The 25,410-nt window shown below is 47.6% G+C and overlaps 1 protein-coding gene across 1 annotated transcript in view; it reads left to right on the top strand.

Annotated features, from left to right (window-relative positions):
• The first annotated feature begins 24,068 nt into the window (after positions 1 to 24,068).
• The window catches only part of CRHR2 (corticotropin releasing hormone receptor 2), a 239,659-nt gene continuing 238,317 nt past the window's right edge, over positions 24,069 to 25,410 (top strand). The window contains exon 1 of the mRNA XM_059729225.1: positions 24,069 to 24,158. Coding sequence (XP_059585208.1) covers positions 24,102 to 24,158 — 57 coding nt within the window. The 5' untranslated portion in view covers positions 24,069 to 24,101. The remainder of the gene's footprint in view (positions 24,159 to 25,410) is intronic.

The following is a 25,410-nucleotide window of genomic DNA, read 5'->3' as shown; positions in this document are numbered from 1 at the left end:
CCTTACCAATGGAAAACTCTGGTATGTGCAGCCATTAGAAATGAAAATACTGCAAATGTCCATTCACTTATTAAAGTGTATGTCAGTGCAATAGGAAGTGGTATTACTTTTTTTGTTAAAAGATTACAGGTATCAAGGAAAGCAGAGCGTGAAAAATGCAAAAAATTGGAATCGTGACCCTACTGAAGCCAACTGGAACTTTGCTATTGATTTTTATGGAGCCAGGGTCTCATTTATGGTGTGCTATATAGGAATTGCCATATCAGATGAGACCTGGGACATCTGGTTAGTGATTCCTCTACGGCAATGGCCAGAACCTGATGGAACCAGCAAGGAACCTGGTACCACTCCAATAAAGACTTGACAAAAAGGGAAGTTTCTTCCAAACTCCTGGGTAGGTAGTGGTTGGCTTATGCTTAGATGCATGAAGACTTGAAATCACTTATAAATGCTTACCCTATTTAATGTGGTGGGAAATATTCTGCTCTTGTGCATCGTCTACCACAGGCTTCATCTCAGTTGCATCGGGTAGCAGGGGTTTCCATGGGATAATTTGTTCTCTTCATTTGCATTTAGGTTTTCAAATCTTTCTGGTTCACCGTGTGAAGCCTCTGCTATAAGGCGCAGTGGATGCCTTGAGGGGCTGGGGCACTAAGCCTCTCTCTGCCTGCTCACTGGTTTGAATCAAAGACATAGCAAGTTACTGCCATGCCCTGGGCAGAGCGGGGGGGAGGTAGAGTATTATGTCGACTGCCAGAGAGTGGCAGCGGTGCGGGGAGTGGTGCATGGCATTACCTGCCACAGCTTGGGCTCCCCACACTGGTTCTTGATCCATTTTATAACAGGCAACTCTTCACAGAAGAGATCCACCACTACAGTTAGCAGGACTATCAATCCCAGGGCTGTAGACTCATGACTTCTCAGCTGTAAAGCTAAATCCTTTGGGTTAGAGCTAAGGCCCACTGACAGGATGGTGCGAGGCAGCCTGCACTGGCACTGAGAAAAGACTGAAGTCCCCAGACTTATCTATATAGCTGCTGGTGGCTAGTTTTGAGTGTTTCCACCCACTAGCACAAAACTCTCAACAGCATGGCTCTGTTTCCCACGTGTGCTGAGCTCTGCAGCTCTCCTTGACTTCCCGCAGAGCTGTGAGCATTAAGCATGTTCCAAAAATCAGGCTTGAGCACTGCAAGCTCAGCCCTCTGCGTTAGATGCCACTTTGAGTAGAGCATCTTAAATATTTTAGAGTCCATTTGTTTCCTGTAAAGGAAATATGTAGATGTCTGAGCTGCAGAAGGGAATATTTGCATAGGGATCCCTGGAGATCCATTTACTTACAGATGTGTGATGCAATGTTTGGACCTTAGACTCCCTTCCCAGCATGCTAGCAGGAGTGAAAGATGCTGATTCTGGTCCAGGAGGCATTCAGTACCTTGCAGGATCCATCCTCTGGTCTATGGCCATTTTCTTAACATAGACTTTTAGATGCATGAAGAACGAGGCGTTAAGCCCAGGCTCAGGTTATCAGCCTGAGGCTGATTGGGATGCTGCCAGCTTTCAGGGTGTGCAAATAAAGAGCACAGCATAAAGGTTCCCTTAGCGATCGTGGCTGGTAACGTTCCATGCCTGCAGCTTGCTTTTACCTTCATGTTGAGCACATTTAATCCGATTTTACGTGGCTCTGTAATGAGTTCGTTCTTTCTTTCTTTCCCCTCTTGAAGGGTTTTTGTTACTTTGATACAAAACAGGCCGGACCCATTTGGTGGAAGGAGTTATTAGTTACAAACGACCTAATCCCTGGGACATTTGCCACGGAAACATTAAATGCTGCGAGACTAAATGACCCTTAAACTCCTAAATGGCTGCTCTCCTTTGCAAAACATGGCCAAAGGAGAGGGCTGACCCTAGATTTTGCAGGCCCTGTGCCCAGTAGTGATCAGATCCTTCTTTCCCTGTTAGATGCGGGTGCCTAAATGAGATGCTATTCCAACCCCCTCAGGAGAGTCAGGAAGGAGTTTTTCCCCTATCTCAGATTGACAAGGGCTGTAGGGGTTGTCTTTTTTTGCCCTCTTCTGTATTGTCTGCTTAGGGTCTTATACACTGTAATTTTGGGCAGCTCCTGGAGCTCTTAACCCCTGGACTGTCTGTATATTCACACCTGAAATTGGTTTTAAGCACTCTTTAGCTGGCTCAAAGTGATGCCACTCCAGAACAGGAGTCCCTCTGATCCATGTTACCCAGCATATGTTACACTAAGGTGTAGCTGCTCTAGGCTACACCTTAATGTAAACCCCTCATCTGCCCCTCCTCCCACACTGGCCTGGATCAGAGCCACTGCCTGCCCCCACACCCTCCCCAGCACCCCACATCCCTGCTCATTGCTCCCCTTGCTCACTTGTGGCTGCCTGCGCTGTCTGGCCTGGGAGAGCATCAGGATAGGGCATCCACAAGTAACTGGGGGTGGGGGGGGTGGGCAGGGGTGGCAGGGAACCCCAGAATGGGAGATTCTTATCTTTCAGTCCTCCAGGCCCTTGCAAGCCTGAATGTGACTGCTCCAAACTCGACTTAACGCTAACACCTGTCAACTTTTATGAGGCTCAAAGTGGGGGCACGTCTACACGAGACATTTACTGCACAACAGCCAGCCTCGCCACAGCACGTTGAGCTGGGGGGAGCAACCCTGGGATGGCAGTCTGATCCCTGGAACCCCCTGCCAGCCTGGGCTGCTCTGCCCCAGCTCAACGTGCTGCGATCCTGGGCACACGTGTAGACGTGTGCCTGGCAGCAATAAGCTGTGCAGCTTATTGTTGTGCATTAATAGGCATGTGTAGATGCACCCAGTGTAAGGTATAACGAGGCCCTTAGATTCCTTCACTTTTAGTTCACAGCCCTCTGCCATCCTCCCAAGCAGATGATTTGCATTTGCATGGAAGCGTTCCTCTGATATTTAGCTCAGCCTACATCTGCTTCTTTCTTACACTTGAGGAAGGACACATGATGCCTAGATGCTTGTCTAACAGCTCCCCGCACTTTACAGTTCAACCAATAAGAGATATCACAAAAAATCCTTGCCTCCCATAGAATATAGAGGATATATTATTTCTCTGCCCTTGTCTCCCCTGTTGTTGTATCCATGGCGTGCTGTACAGTGTTCCTGGAGTTTCTTATTTTGTGCCTTGTAGCTGAGTGTGACGGCTTAAAGTGATAATTTGGGGGGAAACTTTGAGTAAATGGTTGGCTGCAAACACAGGGTATTATCCTAGACCAGGGGTCACCAACCGAGCAATCCCAATTGACTGGTTGATCGGGGAGCCCCTGATAGTCGATCTCAGTCTGGGGGGAGATAGCCCTCTGATCAACTATCAGAGGCTCCGCGATTGGGAGCGGCAGGATGCACATGGGGACTGGCCGGGATGCAGTCCAGGAGTGGCAGGACATATGAGCAACAGGACGCATGTGGTTAAGCTGAGCCATGTCCCCAGCCACTGGGGTTGGGCTGGGTGAGTGGAACGATCCCCCTCTGGACCCCCTGCCACTGGGTGAGTGGAGCCCTGGCCTGGCCAGGCCGGGAAAGGGTCAGAGCCCGGGCAGCTCGTTCAGGCACGCATGGGGGCTCCCGCTGCTGCATGCATCTTGGTGGAGGCCCAGGGGAGCATGTGCCCCCACGATCTATGCATGGGGTGAGGTGGCTGCCACTGCATACTGGGCTTTGCACCCCAAGCCCTGCTGCAGCTGCTTTCACCCTGAGCCCCCCAATCTGTACGTGGAGTGAGGTAGCTGCTGCTGTGTGCTGCACAGGGCTGCAACAGGGCTCAGGGTGCAAAGCCCAGCATGCAGCAGCAGCCACCTTGCCCTGTGCAAAATTCGGGAGGGGGGGGCACATGCCCCTGTGCCGCAGCCGGGGTGTGTGCAGCAGCAGGAGCACCCCTACACACCAGGATGAGCTGCCCAGGCTCTGGCTCTTCCTCAGCCCGGCCCGGCTCAGCTGGGGCCCCACTCACTACTGCCCCTGCCCCACTCCCTCCCACACTGTGGGGGCCTCGATCTCCCCCCCCCCCCGAATCACCTGCTGGGTGCGAGGGTGGGGTGGGGGTGCTTACTTCAAAAAGTGATCTTCACCTTCAAAAGGTTGGAGACCACTGTCCTAGACTTTAGAGACCTGCATTCAGGTCCCTGCTCTGATATGTTGATGGTCTCTTCTGGAAGGGCTGCTGGAGTGAAAAGCCAGGTTATCTGCCTAGAATGGGCACGGGTGTTTGAGATGGAAATTCTGCCTCAAGGTGCAGGAGAGCTAATAGGAAGAGGTGGTAATTGGGGTACATGTTGGGAAGAAGGTGGAAAGTACAGCTGGTAGAGGTAGAGCAGCTGGACTTCATCTGAAAGTTGTGTAGTCACCTTAGGCGGGTGATGGATGTATACTAATACGCTATCCCGACAGCAGAGCTTATTAATGTGTGTCCAGTGTGGCACTAAGCCAACTACACTACTGCTGATTGTTTGGGGCAATACTATGCTGGGTCCCCAGCACAAACTGAGGTGGGGTTGATGGGCCCTCACTGCCCTGTCCTTCAAACACAGCCAGGGGTATTGCTTTAAAATTGTCATTAATTTTTTTTTTCTGACAAAAAACTTTGACATCTAGATCCATATTCAGAGACTTCAGTAAACAGCTTCGTTTTCAGAGGAAATTGAGTGGGAGGAAATTCCAGCGGAAAGAAGTGATTTTGCTAGTCAAAAGTAATCAGACAGAAGAACCCCTGGGAAACCATATTCATAGAAGTTTAGGGCTGGAAGGGACCTCATGAGATCATTGGGTCCAGCCCCCCCTGTTCTGGGCAGGAAAGACTGCAGGGGTCAAATAACCCCAGCGAGGTGTGTGTCCAGTCTCCTTTTGAAGATCTCCAGGGTAGGTGCCTGACCAACCCCTGCTGGGAGTCTATTCCAGAGTCTGGTCGTGCAAACTGTAAAGAAGTTTTTCCTTATATCCAGTCTGAAACGTTCTTCTAGGAGTTTAAGACAGTTGCTCCTGATTTTCCCCTGAGCAATAATAACGAAGCCCTGAGCAAACAACCTGCATTTGGATGTACACATGCAAGTAAGTAGAGAAATCTAAAGCAATGCACAACAGTGGATTTAAGGATTGAGATCTAGTAGGCAAATCGTTTGGTGGGAAGGGCACTTAGCACAGTGTGTATAAGTGAGCTCTGATTTCTTTCCCCCAATCCCCACTTCCCCCCTTTTCTCCACTTGATCTTCTCTCTAATCTTCGTTCCTCTTTTTTTCCTCTCTGATTTCATAGATTTCATAGACATTAGGGCTGGAAGGGACCTCGGAAGATCATCGAGTCCAGCCCCCCGCCCAAAGGGCAGGACGTCAGCTGGGGTCATAGGATCCCAGCAAGATAAGCATCCAGTTTCATCTTGAAGGTGTTCAATGAAGACGCTTGAACAACCTCCGGTGGCTGGCTGTTCCAGACCTTGGGGGCTCGGACAGTAAAGAAATTCTTCCTTATGTCCAGCCTGAAACGATCTTGTAGTAGTTTGTGACCATTCGTCCTCGTCATCCCTTGGGGCGCTCTGGTGAACAAACGTTCCCCCAGATACTGGTGATCACCCCTGATAAACTTGTAGGTGGCCATCAGATCACCCCTGAGCCTGCGCTTTTCCAGGCTAAAGAGCCCCAGGGCTCTCAGCCTGTCATCGTAGGGTCTGCTTCCCTGACCTCTGATCATGCGCGTGGCTCTTCTCTGGACTCTCTCAAGCTTCTCCACATCCTTTTTGAATTGTGGAGCCCAAAACTGGACGCAGTACTCCAGCTGCGGCCTCACTAAGGCCGAGTACAGGGGGAGAATGACGTCCCGGGATTTGCTTGAGAAGCATCTATGGATGCAAGCCAGCGTTTTGGTCGCTTTACTAGCCGCAGCATCGCATTGCAGGCTCATGTTCATCTTGTGGTCAATGATGACCCCCAAGTCTCTTTCTTCCATAGTGCTAACCAACATAGCACTGCCGAGCCTATAAGGATGCTGCGGGTTTTTCTTCCCAAGGTGGAGAACCTTGCATTTATCGGCGTTGAACACCATCAGATTCTCATCCGCCCACTTGCTGAGCCTGTCCAGGTCAGCCTGGATCACCCGCCTGTCTTCTGGCGTGGATGCTTTGCCCCAAAGTTTGGTGTCATCGGCGAACTTGGCCAGTCCGCTTCTGACTCCAGTGTCCACATCGTTAATGAAGATGTTGAACAGTATGGGTCCAAGGACAGAGCCCTGGGGGACCCCACTGGTCACAGGACACCACGATGAGTGACTTCCATCAATTACTACCCTCTGGGTCCGACCCCGGAGCCAATTTTCCAGCCAGTGGATCGTGGGGGACCCAAGGCGACAATTGGCCAGTTTCTCCAAGAGACGATCATGGGACACCAGATCGAAGGCTTTTTTGAAGTCAAGATATATGACATCAATCTCATCTCCCTTGTCCAGGTGATAGGTCACCTGGTCGTAGAAGGAAATGAGATTGGTCAAGCAAGACCTACCCGCAACAAACCCGTGCTGGCTATCCCTTAAGATGTTGGCGTCGGCCAGTCCATTAAGGATGGCCTCCTTAATAAACTTTTCTAAGATCTTCCCCGGGATAGAAGTCAGGCTGATGGGCCTATAGTTAGCCAGATCCACTTTCCTCCCTTTCTTGAAGATAGGCACCACGTTGGCCTTCTTCCAGTCTTCGGGCACTACACCAGAGCGCCAAGAGTTTTCAAAGATCCGCGCTAGAGGCTGGGCTATGATGCTCGCCAGCTCCTTGAGTACCCTGGGGTGAAGATTGTCAGGGCTGGCTGACTTGAAGGTATCCAGCTTCTCAAGATGTTCCTTCACAAAGTCAGCATTAATGGAGGGCAGGGGATCACCCTCACCCAGACTTCCCGGCCCTGTAGCAGGCACGGGCGTCCCATGGGGCTGATGAAAGACCGACGCAAAGTACCTATTTAATAGGTTGGCTTTTTCCTGGGCGTCAGTTGTCAGTTGCCCCATCTGGTTCAGCAGGGGTCCAACGTTGCCCCTGCTTTTCCTCCGGCTCCCCACATATCTGAAAAAGGACTTTTTATTGTCCTTGATGCTCAAAGCTAGCTGGAGTTCAGTTGCAGCCTTGGCTTTCCTGGTCTGCTCCCTACAGGACTGGACCAGTGCAGAATAATCCTCCTTGGAGGTGACTCCCATCCTCCATCCTTTGTAGGTCTTTCTTTTTAGCCTCAGGAGGTCTGCTAGGTCCCTGGAGAGCCAGGGGGGCTGCTGTGCCCTCTTGCTGCCTTTCCTCCGAGATGGAATAGACTTAGTTTGTGCATTGAGGATTGCTCCCTTGAGGAGCAACCACTCTTCTTGAACTCCCCTCTCCCTGCGGTCACAGTCCCTTAGGGCCTCACTGACAAGCCTCCTGAGCTTGTCAAAGTCGGCTTTCCTGAAGTCAAGGACTTGCATGTTGCTGACCGACTTGCCAGCTTTTCGGCAGATGGTGAAGGTGATCAGCTCATGGTCGCTGTCACCCAGCTTCCCATCGATCACTAGGTCGCCGACTAGGTCCTCCCCAGTAGCCAGCACCAGGTCGAGCAGCGCTTTGCCTCTCGTTGGCCCATAGACTTCTTGAGTCAGGTAGAGGTCATCCACGCACGAGAGGAAGCTCTGCGACCGCTCAGATTTTGCTGAGCGATCCTCCCACGAGATGTCTGGGTAATTGAAGTCACCCATGACAACCATGGTCCTGGAGCAAGCTGCCTCAGCCAGTTCCTGGGCAAACTCCTGGTCTAGCTCAGGACTTTGGGTGGGAGGTCTGTAATAGACTCCCACCATTGTGTCCCCTGTGCCGTGTTCCCCACGGATTTTAACCCAGAGGGTCTCCAGCCGTCCACCCTGGTCGCCAATATCGGCTTGCAGGGACGCGTAGCTTTCCTTAACATAGAGAGCTACACCCCCGCCCCTTTTCTCTACACGATCCCTCCTGTACAGGGTATAGCCATCTATCCCCGTGGTCCAGTCATGGGTGGAGTCCCACCAGGTCTCCATGATCCCTATGACATCGTAATTGTTTGCACTGAGCAGGAGGATGAGCTCCTCCTGCTTATTCCCCAAGCTCCTGCCATTTGTGTACAGGCAGGCAAGCGCCCCCTGGGGGGCTCCTTCCTTGCCCACAGATTTTACCAGGGCTGGGGCTGGGGCTGGGGCGGGCTCCCTTGAGTGCCATGATCCGCTGGCTTTGCAAGATTTGCTCAGCGGGCCAGCAGTGGCGGTCGTGCCCCCGTCCCCCAGCGGGCTTAGTTTAAAGCCCGGTGGAGCAGGTCAGCCAGTCTGGCTGAGAAGAGCCTCCTCCCTAGGGGAGAGAGGTGGAGACCATCTCTTCCCAGCAGCTCGCTGCCTCTCTCGCCAAAGAGCGGCCTGTGGTCATGAAAGCCAAAGCCTTCCTGATGACACCAGCGCCGCAGTCTTTGGTTGACCACATAGATCCTCCTGTCCCTTCTCAGCCCATAGCCTGAGACTGGGAGGATCGACGAGAACACCACCTGTGCCCCCAGACCCTTAAGCCCCGCTCCCAAATCCCTGTAGCGCCTCATGACCTGGCTGGGAGTGCTCCGAGCCGTGTCATTGGTGCCCACATGAATAAGGAGCATGGGATAGCGGTCTGTGGGTTTGAGGAGCTTGGGGATCCTCTCCGCAATGTCCCGGATGCGGGCCCCTGGGAAGCAGCAGACTTGCCGGGCTAAGGGGTCGGGGCGGCAGATTGGCCCCTCCGTCCCCCTCAGGAGGGAGTCTCCCACAACAAACACCTTACGTTTTGTCTTGGGGAGAGCAGGGGCGGGAGTTGCAGTTGGGCCCATGTTGCCTGTGGGGGCCGGCAACTCAGCAGGTTCTGCTGGGGCAGCAAGAGGTGCATACCTGTTGCTCAGTTGTGGCGGGGGTGGGGCCTTGGTGCGGCGGGCCTTAGGGCCCTTGACCACCTTGGTCCATGCCCCTGGCATAAAAAAAAGGCTTTCACAATGTCATCTGGGTCTCACCCACTCCACTTCCAATGAAATGTCATTGTCTAGTTGGAGCTGGGAAGGAATCTGACTTTCTCTCTTTGTGGAAAATTCTGAATTTTATTATATTTCCATTTTGCATGGAGCAAAGCTGAACGGTGTTGGACTTACCCATGCAACAAAGCTCCAATAAAGTATATAGTTACTGAGCAGATTCAAAATATTTCAATCTGCTTTATTTAGATTATTATCTGAAAGGAAAAGAAAACACAGTTGTTTCAAGGTGGCAAAATTAAAACATTTTATTGCAGGAGGCTGAGAGCAGAACACTTCCAGCTCACTGGGATGCTCTTGGTTCTGATTTTTTCAAAATTAAATTTCATCCAAATCAGCACACAGCTGCAAGAATTTTACTTTGGACAAGTCGACATTTTTGTCGATTCGAAATACATCCATTTGTAATGCGCGTGCACACATGCTGGGTTGTGTATTGGTTTTTTTGCGTGCGTGTTTTGATGTGGGCAAAATGGCTGCTGTTGTTTTGGCCATGTGCTCAGCACATGGCAACGTGGGGCCTGTATCTAGGGGAAATATGTAAAACCCTCTGTCTTCATTGGCCAGAGGGAGCAGAGGATGCTACAGGCAGCTTGGTTGGGAGAAGGACTGAAATGTGGCCCACCCGGATTGGACAAGGCTTGGGTGATGTCACCCCAGGTATATAAGAACCACGCAGTAACGTTCTGGGGCTCTTATTCATCTGCCTGCCGAGAGCTACACGGATACACTGGGAGCCAGGAAACCTGCTCCCCGTTGGGGGGGGGGGGGGGTCTCCCTCTTCTTCTCTGGAGAGGTGAGCAAACACTATTTGAAGGGAAAGTCTCAGGTAGAGGGAGAGAAAGTCTGTTTTGGAGTTTAAGACTCCTGTTTCCTCCCTCTTTCTTTCTTAAGTGGGTTAACACCATGGGGGTGTTAATCACTGAAGCAAACTGCCCAGGAACGGGTCCTGACAGTTGCTGAAGACAGGGGCCTGGCCCTCTCCAATCTGTAATTGTATCGTTTTAGCAGGGGGTATAGCTAGACTGAGCATTCAGGCCGCAGCCATAGGTCCGGGCCTTTTTTCCCCTGCTGTTTCAACAGCTATAGTGTTTTAGCTTAGCGTGTGGCTAAACCCCAGCTATATGTCCAGGACTCAGTGCACTATAGGCCTGGCCAGCTTTTGCTGCCCAGTTCAGCCCCAGTGAGGTAGACCTGACCTCTCCTTCGAAGTTTTTTGTTTGCAGTTTCTACCCAGCAGAGCCTGGATTGGGACTAGGAATTCAGGGTATGCTGTCTAGAGCCATGGTAAACCTCTCAAGGCTGCCCCATGGGAGTGGGGATTGCCCCGCAGCATCACAGGGAGCAACCAGGGGCCCCGTGCAACACAGAAGGACCCATACTCTCGAGCAGCTTCCCATGCTAGAAACCCAAGGAGCAGGTTCAGAGGACTCTCTGGTGAAGCCTCTCCCTTCAGCTCATTGCAAGGGTGAACCCCAAGTCCCAGATTGCCTGGGCATGGGTGAAACCTCCCCAAGAGGGTGCAACGTATCAACTATGTAACTATGCCTTGTAATTGGTAGTGTTTTAAATTGTATTTACTGGCTTCTTTTCCCTTGTCTCTGTAATAAGTTTATCCTCTGTGTTTACATTGCTGGTGAGGAGGGGTTTGGTTTATGCAGGACACCCTAGCAATGTATTTTGTGTTTCCCAGGTAGTCTGGGTGGGTGCTTGAGCCAAGGTAAAATATATTTAGACCCCCCAAATTGAACCTACCCCTTGTTGCTGCCGACCAGTGCCCAGCAGAAGGGTTATACGCTGAAAAATTTCCACCAGCTTGGGTACAACTCTTTCAATCAACTTGTGCAACGCTTGCAAAGCAAAGAGCAAGTAGGGGATTGTAATTAATTCTAGTTTTCTATACAGATTTTAAGACACCAGCGGTCTTCTGGTCTCATTGACAATAGTGGGTGTATCTGGAATGCCTCCAGGTAATCAAGCGAGTTGCTCCATATTACAGCAGAATCACCGAGAACATAATTTGATCTATTTTCTCTTTTCCAGGTGGCTTTCTATGTATTCTTTTCCCCATGTGGACATTTGAAACATTTTGATTATTGATTTGATTATATTAGATGAATTTGTTTTCACACGTAGCCAAGACCACTGCTTGCATTTTCTACCACTCATAATGACAACCCTGCTTGTATCATCTGCGGACACAGAACCTAGGGACCTCTGATCTAAAAGTATGAGCATCCAAATCATGATTCCGAGTGGACTTAGGGGCTGGATGCATGCTACATTAATATCAGTGTAGCTTACATCAGTTATATATAACAACAAAAATTACTCTCGTATAATGATGGACAGACAACCTGCTCTCCTTGGGTAGCTACTCAGAGTAAGCACTATTATAGCATTTCACCTAGGGTTGGGTATTTGACAGGTCAAATAAAGTTTGTCAATTGACCGCTCCAATATTGGTCCAAATTTGTACAAAATTGCCAATAGGTTCAAATAATACACAGAAGAAGCACAAATTGCAATAATCTTTGACCAAACATAAAAAAAATTGCAGTCAATTGCTCAGTCAATTGACAATATTTGACTGGTCAATTGACTGGCTTAATCAACCCTAATTTCACCATTATGTAGTGGAGGACTGGCAGTAAACTGTTTGTATTAAGAAACCGCTAAGCTGGGATAGGAGTGGAAACACACCTACAGTGGAGTAACTAATACTGGTATAGTCTGGCTCAGAGGGTGCATTTACATGAGACGCTTATAGTGCAGTAGATTAATTAGCTGCTCAGTAAAATTTTCAGCATCTGCATGTGTGTCCCTATTAGGCTGGAGTAAACTTATTTACTCCACAGCAGGATAGTACTTGTATATACTATTTGCAGCAGCTCACATGTAGACACTGCCCCGGCTGGCTGGGGCACAAGCATGCTTCAGTGCCAGGGCTGCGTGCTAGCTAGCCCCATGCTGAAGCACCCTTGTGTCCCACCCAGGCCCTCCACAGTACATTGAGCCAGGAGGAGCAGTCCTGGGTTGGCAGGCTGACCCCCCTGGGTCCCCTGCCACCTGGGGCTGCTCCAACCCAGCTCAATGTGCTGTGGTCCCTGGGTGCATGTTCAAAAGGCAATAAACTCTGGAGTTTATTGGTATGGAGTTTATTGCTCCCAAGTGCACGTTCAAATGGTGTGCCTGGGAGCAATAAACTCCGAAGTTTCTTGCTTCACATTAATTGCACATGTAGGCACACCCAGAGTCTAATAAATTACACCCATGTAGGAGTATATGTTGTATGTCCACTCCCTGGTTACCTTGATTTTAGCTGGTTATATCAGTTATATATGTGGAGTTCTCTTCATTTTTCTGACATCAGCACGAGGCATAGCGACCATCTTTGTAGGATTCCCTGCACTTTTCATGGGAAAGCACCTAATAAGTTTAACAAATAAAGGCACTAATAATGCTTACATTGCTGCTACACCATTGTAACTCTAGCATTACTTCTGGCTGCTGAGTAGCACTGGCATTACTGCGGTCAGACTCAGGTTCTGAACAGATTTTGACGGTCTCACGTGTGCCGCGACCTCTGGTTTCACAATTGGATGCCTAGAGTATGCTTCTTAGTTCATTTTTAGGCATTAAATAAATGGGTGATATAAATGGAGACTCCTGATTTAGAAAGAACGTATCTGAGCTACTGTGTGTGTGTTAGTGTATGTGTGTGTGTATTTCAGGAGTAACAGAAAGAAGTGTGGGAGATCAAGATCATTATCTAGTTGCTTCCGTTATTCCCTTCTGATTTCAGTTTTGGGGGTTTTTTTGGAAAGTCTGCCAAAGTCATCTTTGAGTGGAAGGTCTTCAAGCTTCCAGTCTCATAAAAGAGCAGTTCCTGCTGGTGCATGATTCTGATGCAAAGACCTAACGCAGACCTATTAATAACATTCTTGGCATGCTTCAGTGCTTCCAACCAACCCATACCCCTAACAACTTCCTTTGAACTAGTCTCAAGCTCCCTTTTAAATCTCATAAAGCTGCCACCAGTTCATCATATTAATCCTTGTTACTCAATGCAAGGGGTGGGCCATTATTTGGTTTGGAGTTAACCAAAACTCCTTAAGGAGGGGGAGAGGGTGGAGGGAAGGCAGAGCCTCGGGCTTGTTCTCTGGCATAGCTGCAGTGTAGGAGGGTGCAGTTGATATCAATGTACGGGTTGCCTCATCTGGGTTGTTCAGCAGCTCTGTGGTCTCATTGATCGTTTTTTGTTTCGGTCCAAAAATGGCCCCACTGAGGATGCTGTTGTCCTCAGGACATTACAGGGAAAGCCAGGTTTTAACTTTTTTGGGTGCACCATACAAGGCAAGTTGAAACCAAGACTGGGCTGCCTCCACCTGTGTGGTATCTGGAACACAATAGGCTACTTTGAAATGTCAACCTAGCACTGGCAGTAATTTATTGCAGATGGCTCAGCTGCTGTTGGCCTTATTCTCCTCTTAGTTGCCCTCCTGAATTCCCTCGTGCCAATACTGCTACCTTATATACAACGCAACACAGTTGCCTTCAGCAGAAGGAAGGCTGACCATGAAATACGTTAACCACAGTTTATTTCTACTCAACAATAAGCTGAATTTTATTGGAGCCATCTACTTTGTAATGGGTACAGGCCACCAAAATTTCTTTCAACCTGGATAGGAAGAGGGGTGTTGAGATATATTACGCCAGGCCCATGGGTATCACTATCTGTTTAGTTAAGTTCTGTTTCTCACTTTCTGGTCAGAAGTAGAGACTTATCCATTTCAGTACCTCTTTGTTTTCAGTTTAAATTAAAAGAATGGTAAGACTTTATCATCCACTCAACCTAAACATTGTAGGTCATGCTAGTTGCATATATACCGGGAAATACTCATTATTTTTTGTAAACTCATGTTCTTTGGCCAGTTGTTGTAAAAAATGTCAAGGCAGAACTTGGTACCAAGTTTGGGGGCTAAGGGGAGAGACAGCCTATTTGACTTATCACCCACCACAGCTCCGTCCTGGGTTTTCCAGGAAGATGCACATGGTTCTAACAATTGTTTTCTGATTTGTTCATGGGGAACAATTTGTCCTCATCTTAAATGAGAGCAAAATTTTGTACATGTTTTCTACCTAAAAGGAAAAATATATACAAATGACACATCCATAGACATCTGTAATTCTGATGCTTTTAGCTCTCTCATTATCTCTGCTTTCATTAGAGTACAGGGAAGGGCTAGTCAAAACAACAATTCTTTGTTTCTTCTCTTCAGTCTCAGGATGCAGAATAGGCTTTTGTTAGCAAATGCAATTTTCTTTAAGTCAGTACCCAGGGGACTTGATTTCTGAGTATGTACAGCAAATTCCTAAATAATGATGCTCTGATAAATCATAGTCATAGAGAAGTAGGGCTGGAAGGGACATCCAAAGGTCATCTGCTCCAGTGACCGTAAGTGTGATGGTCATAAGTGTCCTTGTTCTACTTATTAAGATCTATTTTTCACCACTTTTTTTGCTCATTAGAAAAAATATTATGTTTCAGCTGGTCTTTAATGAATGTTTTCCTATAATGATCCAGACAGGAACAAAGCATAGTTAAGAAACAGAGTCAAATATTGTTGGTTTTAATCATTGAGCTGATCTTCAAATTTTATGAAGCTCCATTCTGCTGCTAGCTGAAACAAACTAGGAACAGATTCACATCATGGAAAACTATTGGTCAGTCCAAGCCGAGACAAGGGTCCAGCACCCCAATAACACATAGGTGGGTAAAGATTGATAAGAGATGAAGAAACTTGGATGGATGGATCAACAGAGAATGTTAACAACCAGCATAGACTGTTTCCTGCCACAGGTAAAGGGGATCTGGCTGTATTTATTCCTGTTGGACTTATCAGTGCTGCTGGGATTTTGTTATATTATCAGTACTGACTTCATGTGCCTAGATCCATGATCCCAGATCTTCTATATTATTTTTAATCTGAATAAAGAAGCAGAGAATGAAAAGTTAAGATGTTCCATATCCTTTTGGGTTTAACAATCGATGCTAATGTAGTAATGACAATAGTTATTTCTAAAATACAGTCAGTCCTCGGACTTCAGACGTAGTTTTCAAGAACCAATTGTGTTATAAGTTGAAACGCTATAACTCAGAGCTGATTTTCCCAAAGGAAATAATGTTATAAATGGGGGATTGGTTCCTGACCCAAGGCCCAATACCCTGTTTTCACCAAAAATGATCCAGAATTTTGTACTCAATCAATTAGAGATGAGTACTATATCTACATAAATGTATTTATATTGTAAATAGCAATCATATTGATTTGGAAGGACTATTTTGAGGTGACTTTGTTGGACTTTTTGAAGAGCTCTTGGTTGGACTTTTTGAAGGGTTCTTGGCTGGAGACTTCTCAGGAGTCTTGGTTGTAGGTTCTTCTGGAGTCTTGTCTGCTTTCTTAAAGAAAGTGTCCACGGAAGTTTGGACAGATGTTCTCCAGGGAGATGGGTGACGCAGTGAACTTGTTCATTGGTGTGGCATGGCGTGGTATCGGATTAAACATTGTAAAGTCAAAACTGAGGTCAGAAAGTTGAAACAGGGTGTCAATTTACAAACACTGTAAATGTGAAACATTGTAACTCGAAACGTTGTAAGTCGAGGACTGCCTGTAATGGAATTGAAAATGATCATTTAACAAAAAGAGGAATTGACAATGATCTTTTAACAAAGACAGTTGGATAGGTCTCATACAAGTAGTTTCCTTTGAAATAAATAATGTTGCATGTACTAGAGTGTATGGGACAGTGCACTATAACATTTAACATTCAGAGCTGTCATGTTTGAAACCTCTGTAACTAATTGTACAATTCTGATAAAGGAATAGTTATGAATCTGAACTGCTTGCAAGCTTTTCTAGAAGAGTAATGTTTGTCGTCATGGTTTTTGGGAGACAGATGTTCAGCCTAGATGGCCATTAATTAGCATTCATGTTCACGAGCTCAGTGGATTGGCCAAGAATACAACATCCTTTAAAGGTGATCCATCCAATGGAAAATTTAGGTATGCTGAGCCAGATCCATAGCTGATGTAAACTGACATCATGCTACACTGACTTACACTAGCTGAACCTATGACCCATTGATGGAAAAGGATGAAGTGAAGCTTTCAATACCAAGCGCCCTGTTGGTGAATAGAAGACTACTGTCTAGCAGCTTTTTCAGGAATAACTTTCCTGATTTCTACGGTCACAAATCAAACAAACTCACCTGGATTCAGAAACACATGTCCTCTAGTGCATACAGCCCTTGAGTGATCATTTGATAAGTTAGGTACAATAAATCTATTTTTATTCCCAAGCAAGATTTAAGTAACCATCACTTGGAATCGATCTAGCCGTGTTGATCCTAGCAGCTGGCAACATAAACTTGACTGAGGCCCTAATAGCAGGTGGACCAAAGCATGCTTCTTGATTTTTTGCTTTTGTGATAAAGAATTTATCATTTCCTGGGCAATGCATAATATTTAGTATTAGTAGTTGTCATGCGTGCTACTAAGAATGTTTCAAATCCCAGCCATATACACACTCTGTTTCAACCCAAAGGTGATTTTTTTAGCCATATATCCAGTCCAAGGCAAACTGTAACTTGCACATTATACCCACTTCTACACTCTTGCGCCTGGGCCCTAAAGCCAGAACAGAAAAAGATCCTTATTTGTATGCCTAATGTGAATGTAAGTACCTAATTTTAAGTATTCTGATTGGAAACAAGGGAGCCAGTATAAGCTGCAGTTGGAGGTAAAATGGAAGGAGCTTGTTCTTGGAAAAAGAGCCTTGATAACCTGTAGTGAGGGGACAGGCGTGGTGGAAGATGGGGATAAGAAGACAAGGATGACGCTTGGGATTGAGGTGTGTCTGAGTAAGGAAGTGCAGGACTCGTTGTCTCTATTTATACACACTAGTATGCTTTCTGACTTGCTTTACCAATGTGTTACCACTGAAGTCAGTTGCTTTACTAGACATGGAATTGGAAAAACATAGCCACCATTGGCAAGTGCTTGTAAAGCTATTCCTGCCTCTCTTATGTGCCAAACACTGAGTCCACTATTGATGGCACCTTTTCTAAACCTGACAACGTCATATGACTGCATAGAGAAGCCCTAAGAGGTTGTAAACTCCTGCAGAACAGCATGCAGATCCTGAAGGATGAGAAGAAACTGATTTTTCAAATGTTTTCTTTCCAAACAATAATGTGCGATATGTGGCATGTGGTCTGAGAGATGCAGCTCAACCTGATAAACAGAATGAGTGTCACGTTGGCAGGAAGTTTGTAGAAGTGATTTCTCAGCACACTAGATGATTGCCTCTTGGAACTATGAATGACTTGTTGGACTTAACTGTAGCCAAAGCAATAAGAGCATGTCTATACCATATCCCTGCCAAGTCCAGACTGTCACCAAGAATAAAACCCAACTCTCTCTCACTCCTGCTTTGTGACTATTCAAACCCGACAGTAAAGGCCAAGTAGAATTATGACCTCTCTCTTAATCCCAAATCTGCCTCAGACAAAATAGGTCCTGCCTATTCACCGCTGCTCATGAGTGCCCAAGACAGCAAAGAGAGGTCAAGAACAGCTTCAACTGGTTCCAGGTAGACCTAAGTACTCACTCCAGGGGTGCCTCGGGCTCACTGTTTCAGGACAGCCTCAGAGAGGCATTGAGGTGGACACTTGGGTTGTCTACACTGCCTTGGGCAGGGGCATAATTCATAGTGGCAATGCCAGCCTTAGCAGGGTGATGGCATGTACATGCACCTAATCTAGGGGCGGGCAATTATTTCGAGCGAAGGGCTGCTTACTGAGTTTTGGCAAACTGTTGAGGGCCTCATTTCCCTTTCCTGTGCAGGGAAGTAGGAACAGCTCCATGGTCCCAGGCCAGAAGCCTCTGCTAAGTAGAGGTTTTTGGTTGGGGGGCCAGGGCTGGGCAGACCTTGCTGCTGGGTCCTGCTACTAGCTTCCCCTGGGTCCTACTGCCCCTGGCTCCTGTCATCTTTGACAGGCAGCTAGGAGCAAATAAATATTAATTTTCTAATTTTTTTAGGGGCCCTGCAGGCCAGATAGAATGGCCTGGTGGGCTAGATCCAGCCCCCAGGACATATTTTGCCCACCCCGACCTAATTCTTGACAGCCCAGTATAATGCTGTTCAGCATCCACAAAGGTAGAGAGGGTCCTACCAAAATAAATAAATAAAAAAAAAAAAAAGCCATGTCATGCAGCACTTTTGGAAGGGGATTTAAAAACAAATGAGGAAGTTTGTTAAAAAAGGGCAAGGAAGGCAACAAGTGAGGACATCTACTAATTTGGATAGCTAGTTATGAATAGAAACACCGTGTAGACCCTTCCACAGTAGGAGGCATGAAGGGAAGAATAAGCAAGCTTTCTTCCAAACATGAAAATCCAACAAAAGTAAAATAAATAATAAGGGAGCAAAAAGAAATCAAATAGAGAAGGAGGGAGTAGGTCAGCTGGTAAATTACTAAGCAAAATATGCTTTTGGGAGTGCTATATGGGAATGGTTTCCCTACCTTCTTTACTTTTTACTATGTACTTCTTTTGAGGAAAATTACTGGCATCTTGGCCATCAAGAAGGGTGACAAGAGGGAGCTTTCTGACTGGTGGGCTCTGACAGCATGGTGGCAGAGAGGACCTGAAGGCCTGGGGCACAGAACCATTGCATGGACACAAGGATCCAGGCAGATCTCAGAGAGCATTGCCTACTTCTGAGGAACAGTGCATTTATTCCATGGGAAGACAAGAAACAATGGCAAGGAGCTCAGCATGGGTAACCTCTTCAATACTTAAGTGATGATCAAGTGTCTGCTCAAGCCAAACAGCCCAGCAGGCTAACCCGGCTGAGGAACACAAGTTTCTCGTAGCTAAAAGCACAAAAGGGAGTGGATGGCTAACATGACATCCAGCAGCCTTTGATTCTCCAGCCTGGACGATCAGGACCCCAGCGACTGGAACAGCTTTCAGCATAAATCTCGAGTGGGACTTGTAACTCATGGCTTCTATGAGAGCGGATCTCAGCCTTTTCAGACTCAAAGCAACCCAACTCTTAGCTTTCAGCAGCTTCTTGACTACAACAAAATAATAGAGCAAGTTTTCTGTTGCAGGGAACTGGGGAAGACTGCAACAGGTCAGAATGGTTTTTGACACTATGGGCTCCTCTTTGAAATCTCTGGGTTGATCTTGTGAATCAGGTGCAAGTGTTCACACACCTACCAGTGCTAGCATTGCATGGTACCCAATGGCACCCTTCAAAGCAGTTTAAGGCATCCTGGCTGAGAATTGCAGTTCTAAAGCAAAGGCAGAGCACATAAGGTCTCCTGCTAACACAACCCAGCATCTAAGTGAAAATGCTTCTAGTGTTCTCCCCAGAGCATTTATACCACAGCTTAATCAGCTTCACTAGTAGGACCCAAAAGTCAAGCGGTGGCTGTTTCTTTAATGATAATCATTTTTTTCTTCCCAGCACTGAAAGTCATTGTTAAAGCATAACTGCAAATACCTTATCCATGGGGTAAGAAAACAAACCAAACCAAACCAAACCAAACCCAACCTGGTGCCTTTTATGTTATCAAAGCACTTTCTGCAGGAAACTATCCAAAGACCAACTAGTTACTGAATACAACTCTCCATTATTTCAGGAAGTTATTACATTCATTATTAATATGAGCCCTCAAGCTAGTTTTCCTTACTCAGCTCCATTATTTGCTCTTCATTTCAAATTTCACTGGGTTGCTTTTCCATCTGCCCCCCACATGGGAAATATGCACACCCTCCGCCTGCTATTTTCAGACCTAGAAAAGCAGTTAAGTAGCTCTGAAGCAGGATTGAAACTGCACTGGTAAAAGCAAGGGAGTAAAATGCAGTAGTCGCTATAAGACAATTTAGGCTGTCTGGAATTTAGGAAGCATGACTAATTTACTCAGTGACTTGAAGGGATCATGTGAAGTTAACAAGCACATATAACAATCATGCTAATCATGGTTAGCACAACAATTATAACACATTATACACACAAACACACACACACACATATATATATATATAATTACTTTTATTATAAACACATCAGATAAAAGCATAATAAAACCTAATAATGCATAATAATAAAATCCAAAAAATACTTAAGAACAATTTACTTGGCCTTATCTCTGCTACGCATTTACCATTATTTTTATTTTATTATTTATTTGTACTTGGTAACAGCTGGGAAACAGCTGGGAGCTGCAGGCATGGACTGGGACTCCCCCAGTGCTAGGTGCTAAACAGACACAGGACAAAAAAGACAGACCCCCATCCATACAATTCATGTATTCAGTTCACTCAGCTTGGACATACAAAATGAATAAGCTTATTCAGAAGCCTAAGGTTATGTACACACCTTTGCTAGATTGGATCATTACATAAATCACATTTCTTCCTGAATATGTTGTTCTAGCATTGTCAGAAATAGTACCTCAAATGCCCACAGTGCTGCCACTGGATCAGTGCAATGGAGCCATCCTATCAGGATCCCATGTAAACACTCCTGCTCATCATGCTGGTTCATATTTGTATAGAATCATAGAAAATGAGGGTTGGAAAGGAGCTCAGGAGGTCACATCTAGCCCAACCCCCTGCTCAAAGCAGGATCAGCCCCAACTACATCATCCCAGCCAAGTCTTTGTCTGGCCGGGTCTTAAAAACTTCCAAAGATAAAGATCCCACCAGCTCTCTGGGTAACCTGTTCCAGTGTTTTACTCCCCTCCTAGTGAGGAAGTTCTTCCTAATATCTAACCTAAACTTCCCTTTCTGCAACTTGAGCCCGTTGCTCCTTGTTCTGCCACCACCGAGAACAGCCCAGCTCCATCCTCTTTGCAACCCCCCTGCAGGGAGTTGAAGGCTGCTATTCAATCCCCTCTCAGTCCTCTCTCCTGCATACTAAACAAGCCCAGTTCCCTCTGCTTCTCCTCGTTAGTCATATGCCCCAGTCCCCGAACCATTTTTGTTGCCCTCCTCTGGACTCGCTCCAGTTTGTCCACATCCTTTCTGTACTGGGGGCCCAAAACTGAACACAGGACTCCAGATGTGGTCTCACCAGTGCAGAATAGAGAAGAATAATCACTTCCTTTGATCTGCTGGCAATGCTCCTACCAATGCAGCCCAGTATGTCATTAGCCTTCTTGGCAACCAGGGCACACTGCTGGCTCACATCCAGCTCATTGTCCCCTTATCTCCTTGTGTTCCCCCATCTGTATCCCTCTGCCATCTCCTTTGATATTCACATGTGCTTTTTGGACAGGAACCATCTATTTGTCCTCTGTTTGTACAAAGCCTGTAGGCACAATAAAACCTGGTCTTTGGCTTGAAGGGCCATACAAATAGTAAGGAGAGCCTCACTGACTTCACTGGGCTTCGGCTGCTTACATCATCTTCTAGTGAGATGCCCTCTGCTGCAGACCTCCTGGAGGACCAGGCTCTGACCTAAAAAAAACACAGTTCCCTTGGACGGATGGCAGGGGGGTTTCATGAAAAAAATTCTATGACTACCGAGCCTGCATACTTCTTAAATACTTTTTAAAAAGTAAAACAAACCGTCCGCTGAGTTTAAAGCCACAGGGTCCCTTCCACCAAGGCTTCTCCTCTAGGAGGAAAACAGGCACACTTAAATATTTGGGTGGAGTATCGTGAGATCTTTTCAAGGTGCTGCGGAGTGCCACACAATGCGCTTTGCTACGCTTGCAAACATGATTTGCAAGGTAAACCCAGAGTTTCCAAATAGGAAGCTGGTGTTTAAAACATTTTGACCAGCTGTGTTTTTTTTTTTTCTTTTTCTGAGTTCTTTGCAACAGAAGAGTGGCTCTAGTATTTTCCTGTGGTCAAAAAACAAGTGAAAGATAAGAGCTGGCATTTTCCCAGGGGTGCCTTGAATCTAACAGGGTTGAGAGCCACAGCTCTAGACGGGAAGAGATAGATGCCTCCCACCAGCCTTTTGCTGAAAGCAGCCCCCGTCAGTGGGGATCCAGACACTCAGGTGGGAGTGCCTTGTATCTAACAAGGCTGTGAATCAATGGACTATGGACTCGACTTGAATATTTGTTTTCATGCAACTTTTCTTTTTTTGTTTTATAAAATACAAGGCAACTGGCTTTTAGATCCAGGGGGTGCATTGGTGCAGTTCTTTAGCATTCACCTGATCCCTTATAAACTCTTCATCCCACAGGTGTTAATGACCCTTCCTTTCTTTTAATAAAAGAGATATTCCACCAATCAAGCTATCCTTTGTTCTCCAGTTCTGCTGTCCATTAGCTGCCCCTGGTAATGAAGCTCCCATTTCCCAGCCATGAAGATTGTGTTTAACTCCTTCCAATGAAATTAGATTTGTTTTTCCATCAGTTTTAAACTAAATAATATAGCCCACAGGCCCCTGGCATGTTAGTAAAGCTTCTAGTTTCTTTTCACCTGGAGAAAAATGCGTTATATGTTATCTGCACTCCCCTTTTCAAAATTCAAAATTGTAGGTCTGCCCATAGGAGCCAGCCATCTAGGTTGGAGCACCTGGGGACTAACCCAGGGTGTCTTGAGTCTAACCTGGGGGTCACCTAATTGGGGGGGGGGTGTCTGGGTCTAACCAGGGGTGCTGTGAGTCTAAATAGGGGTGCCTTGATTCTACCCTGGTGAACCTGGAGTCTACCTGGGAGTACCTTGAGTCTAACTGGGGGGTGTCTGAGTCCAACTAGGGGTGTTGTGAGTCTAAACATAGGCACTTTGAGTCTAACTGGGGGTGCTTAGGTAGGATTGCCATCACTGTTTGAATCTCTTCCGTGAGGTTTCATTACATGATGAAATGACATTAATGGCTTTCCATCAGGAAGGCAAATGCACATTACTATTACATTAAAAAAAACCCACTGACCTACTATATAAACTGGATTTAACATTTAATATTTATTTTAATTAATGCCCCAGCATTTATCTCCTGGGTGACACTCAGCCATCTCCTGGAGAGTCATTTCTAATTCCTGGAGACTCCAGGGCAATTCTGGAGGGTTGGCAACCCTACACTTAGGGCAATGAAAATGGTTCAGGGGCTGGAGCACATGACTTGTGAGGAGAGGCTGAGGGAACTGGGCTTATTTAGCCTCAAAAGAGAAGACTGGGGTTTAAGATTGAATAGCAGCCTTCAACTCCCTGCAGGACAGTTGCAAAGAGGATGGAGCTGGACTGCTCTCAGTGGTGGCAGATGAGACAACAAGGAGCAATGGGCTCAAGTTGCACCCAGGGAAATTTAGGTTGGATTATAGGAAAAACTCTAGCACTAGGAAGGTGGCGAAGCACTGGAACAAGCAGTAACGGTCTCCAGTTGCACCAAGGGAAATTTAGGTTGGATAAAAGGAAAAGCTTTCCCACTAGGAGGGTGGTGAAACACTGGAACAAGGATCAATGGTTTCCAGTTGCACCAAGCGAAATTTAGGTTGGATAATAGGAAAAGCTTTCCCACTAGGAGCATGGTGAAACACTGGAACAAGGAGCAACGGTCTCCAGTTGCAGCTAGGGAAATTTAGGATGGATAACAGGAAAAACTCTCTCACTAGGAGGGTGGCAAAGGCTGCACAGAGAGGTGCTGCAATCTCCATCCTTGGAGGTGGATGCTGGGCTGCCTGGAACAGCGGGGTGCACTCCCTTCCCACCCTCCTCCTCCCTGCCCCGGAGCCCACACCGCACTTATAGTTTCCAAGCCACTTGTCCGTGTGCGTGCGCGTATGCGCGCGTGTTCTTGCAAAGGAGCCTGCCGGGCCGGGTGCGCAGCTCCGGGCACGGGGAGGGGAGGGGAGGGGAGGGAGGTCCCGGGGCAGCAGGTGAAGGCCGGCCGGCTCCTCCCTCGGCGGCCTGGGCTGTGCTGTGCCGTGCCGTGCCGTGCCAGGGGAGGCGGCGACTGGTCGGCGGGTCCCGGGCGGGCGGGCGGGCGCTGCGCTGCGCTGCGCTCGGCTCCATGGGGGCGCGGGCGCCGCTGCCTGCTCCGCTGCTGCTGCTGCTGCTGCTGCTGCCCGTAAGTGCCGCCCGGGGCTGGGGGGAAGTCCCTGCCCCTGCCCCTGCCCCTGCCCCTGCCCCGGCAGGGTCCCTGCACAACTCTTCCCCAGCCCTTGCGTGGCCGGGAGAGGTGCGAGCAGGAGGTGCGGGGAGCCCGGGATGCTGAGCCGCCAAGGAGGGGCTGTGCTGGGAGCAGAGACTCAGGACTGGGGCTGGACGTGATGATCTTTAGGTCCCTTCCAGTCCTAACGTGTGTGAACAACACCATCAAAAAAAGAGGCCAAGCCAGTTTGGCTTAGACAGGAGCAGGGCTTATGACAACTTGCTGATCAGAGCATCCCCTGAGAAGAAGAAGTCAGCTGGGATCTACAGACCGGGGGCGGCTAGCTGAGCTGCTGCTCTGCAGAAAAGGACCTGGGGGTGACAGTGGACGCTAAGCTGAATAGGAGCCAGGAGTTGTTGCGAAGAAGGCTAATGGCATCCTGGGTGCCACTGGTAGTCAGTAGAGGAAAGTGATTGTTCCCCTCTATTCAGCACTGGGGAGGCCACATCTGGAGTCCTGTGTCCAGTTTTGGGCTCCCCACTACAGAAAGGATGCGGGCAAGTTGGAGAGAGTCCAGTGGAGGGCGATGGAAATGGGTGGGGGGCTGGGGGACAGGACTTGTGAGGAGACGCTGAGGGAACTGGGCTTATTTAGCCTAGAGAAGAGAAGACCGAGGGGGATTGAATAGCAGCCTTCACCTCCCTGCAGGGGGGTTGCAATGAGGATGGAGCTGGGCTGTTCTCAGTGGGGGCGGATGGCAGAACAAGGAGTGATGGGCTCAAATTTCAGCAAGGGAAATTTAGGTTAGATATTAGGGAAAACTTTCTTACTAGACGCGCAGAAAAACACTGGAACAGAGTAGTTGTATGATTTGCATCCTTACAGGTTTTTAAGACCCATCTAGACAAACTTTGGCTGGAATGATGTAGTTGGGGCTGGTCCTTTGAGCAGGGGCTTGGACTGGATGTGACCTCCTGAGGTCCCTTCCAACCTCATTTTCTGTGAGTCTGTGATTCTATGACTCCGAACTTGTTGCCGTCAGGTGTGTTGGAAGCTGAGCATTTAGCTAGATTCACAAAGGCATTGGACGCGTCCTTGGAGGAGAGAGGCATCCGTAGCTATTGAGCATGGGAGTGAAGGATGCGGGCTCTGAATGCGAACTTCCTAGACATTAAATGCTGGAGGCTGCAAGGGAGACAAGAACAGTGGGAAAAAAACATGGCCAGGC

The sequence above is a fragment of the Alligator mississippiensis genome, chromosome 5 (genome assembly GCF_030867095.1).
Source record: "Alligator mississippiensis isolate rAllMis1 chromosome 5, rAllMis1, whole genome shotgun sequence".
NCBI classification, from domain to species: domain Eukaryota; kingdom Metazoa; phylum Chordata; order Crocodylia; family Alligatoridae; genus Alligator; species Alligator mississippiensis.
Note: the sequence above shows the minus strand (reverse complement) of the source record. Positions and strands in the feature narration are given on the sequence as shown.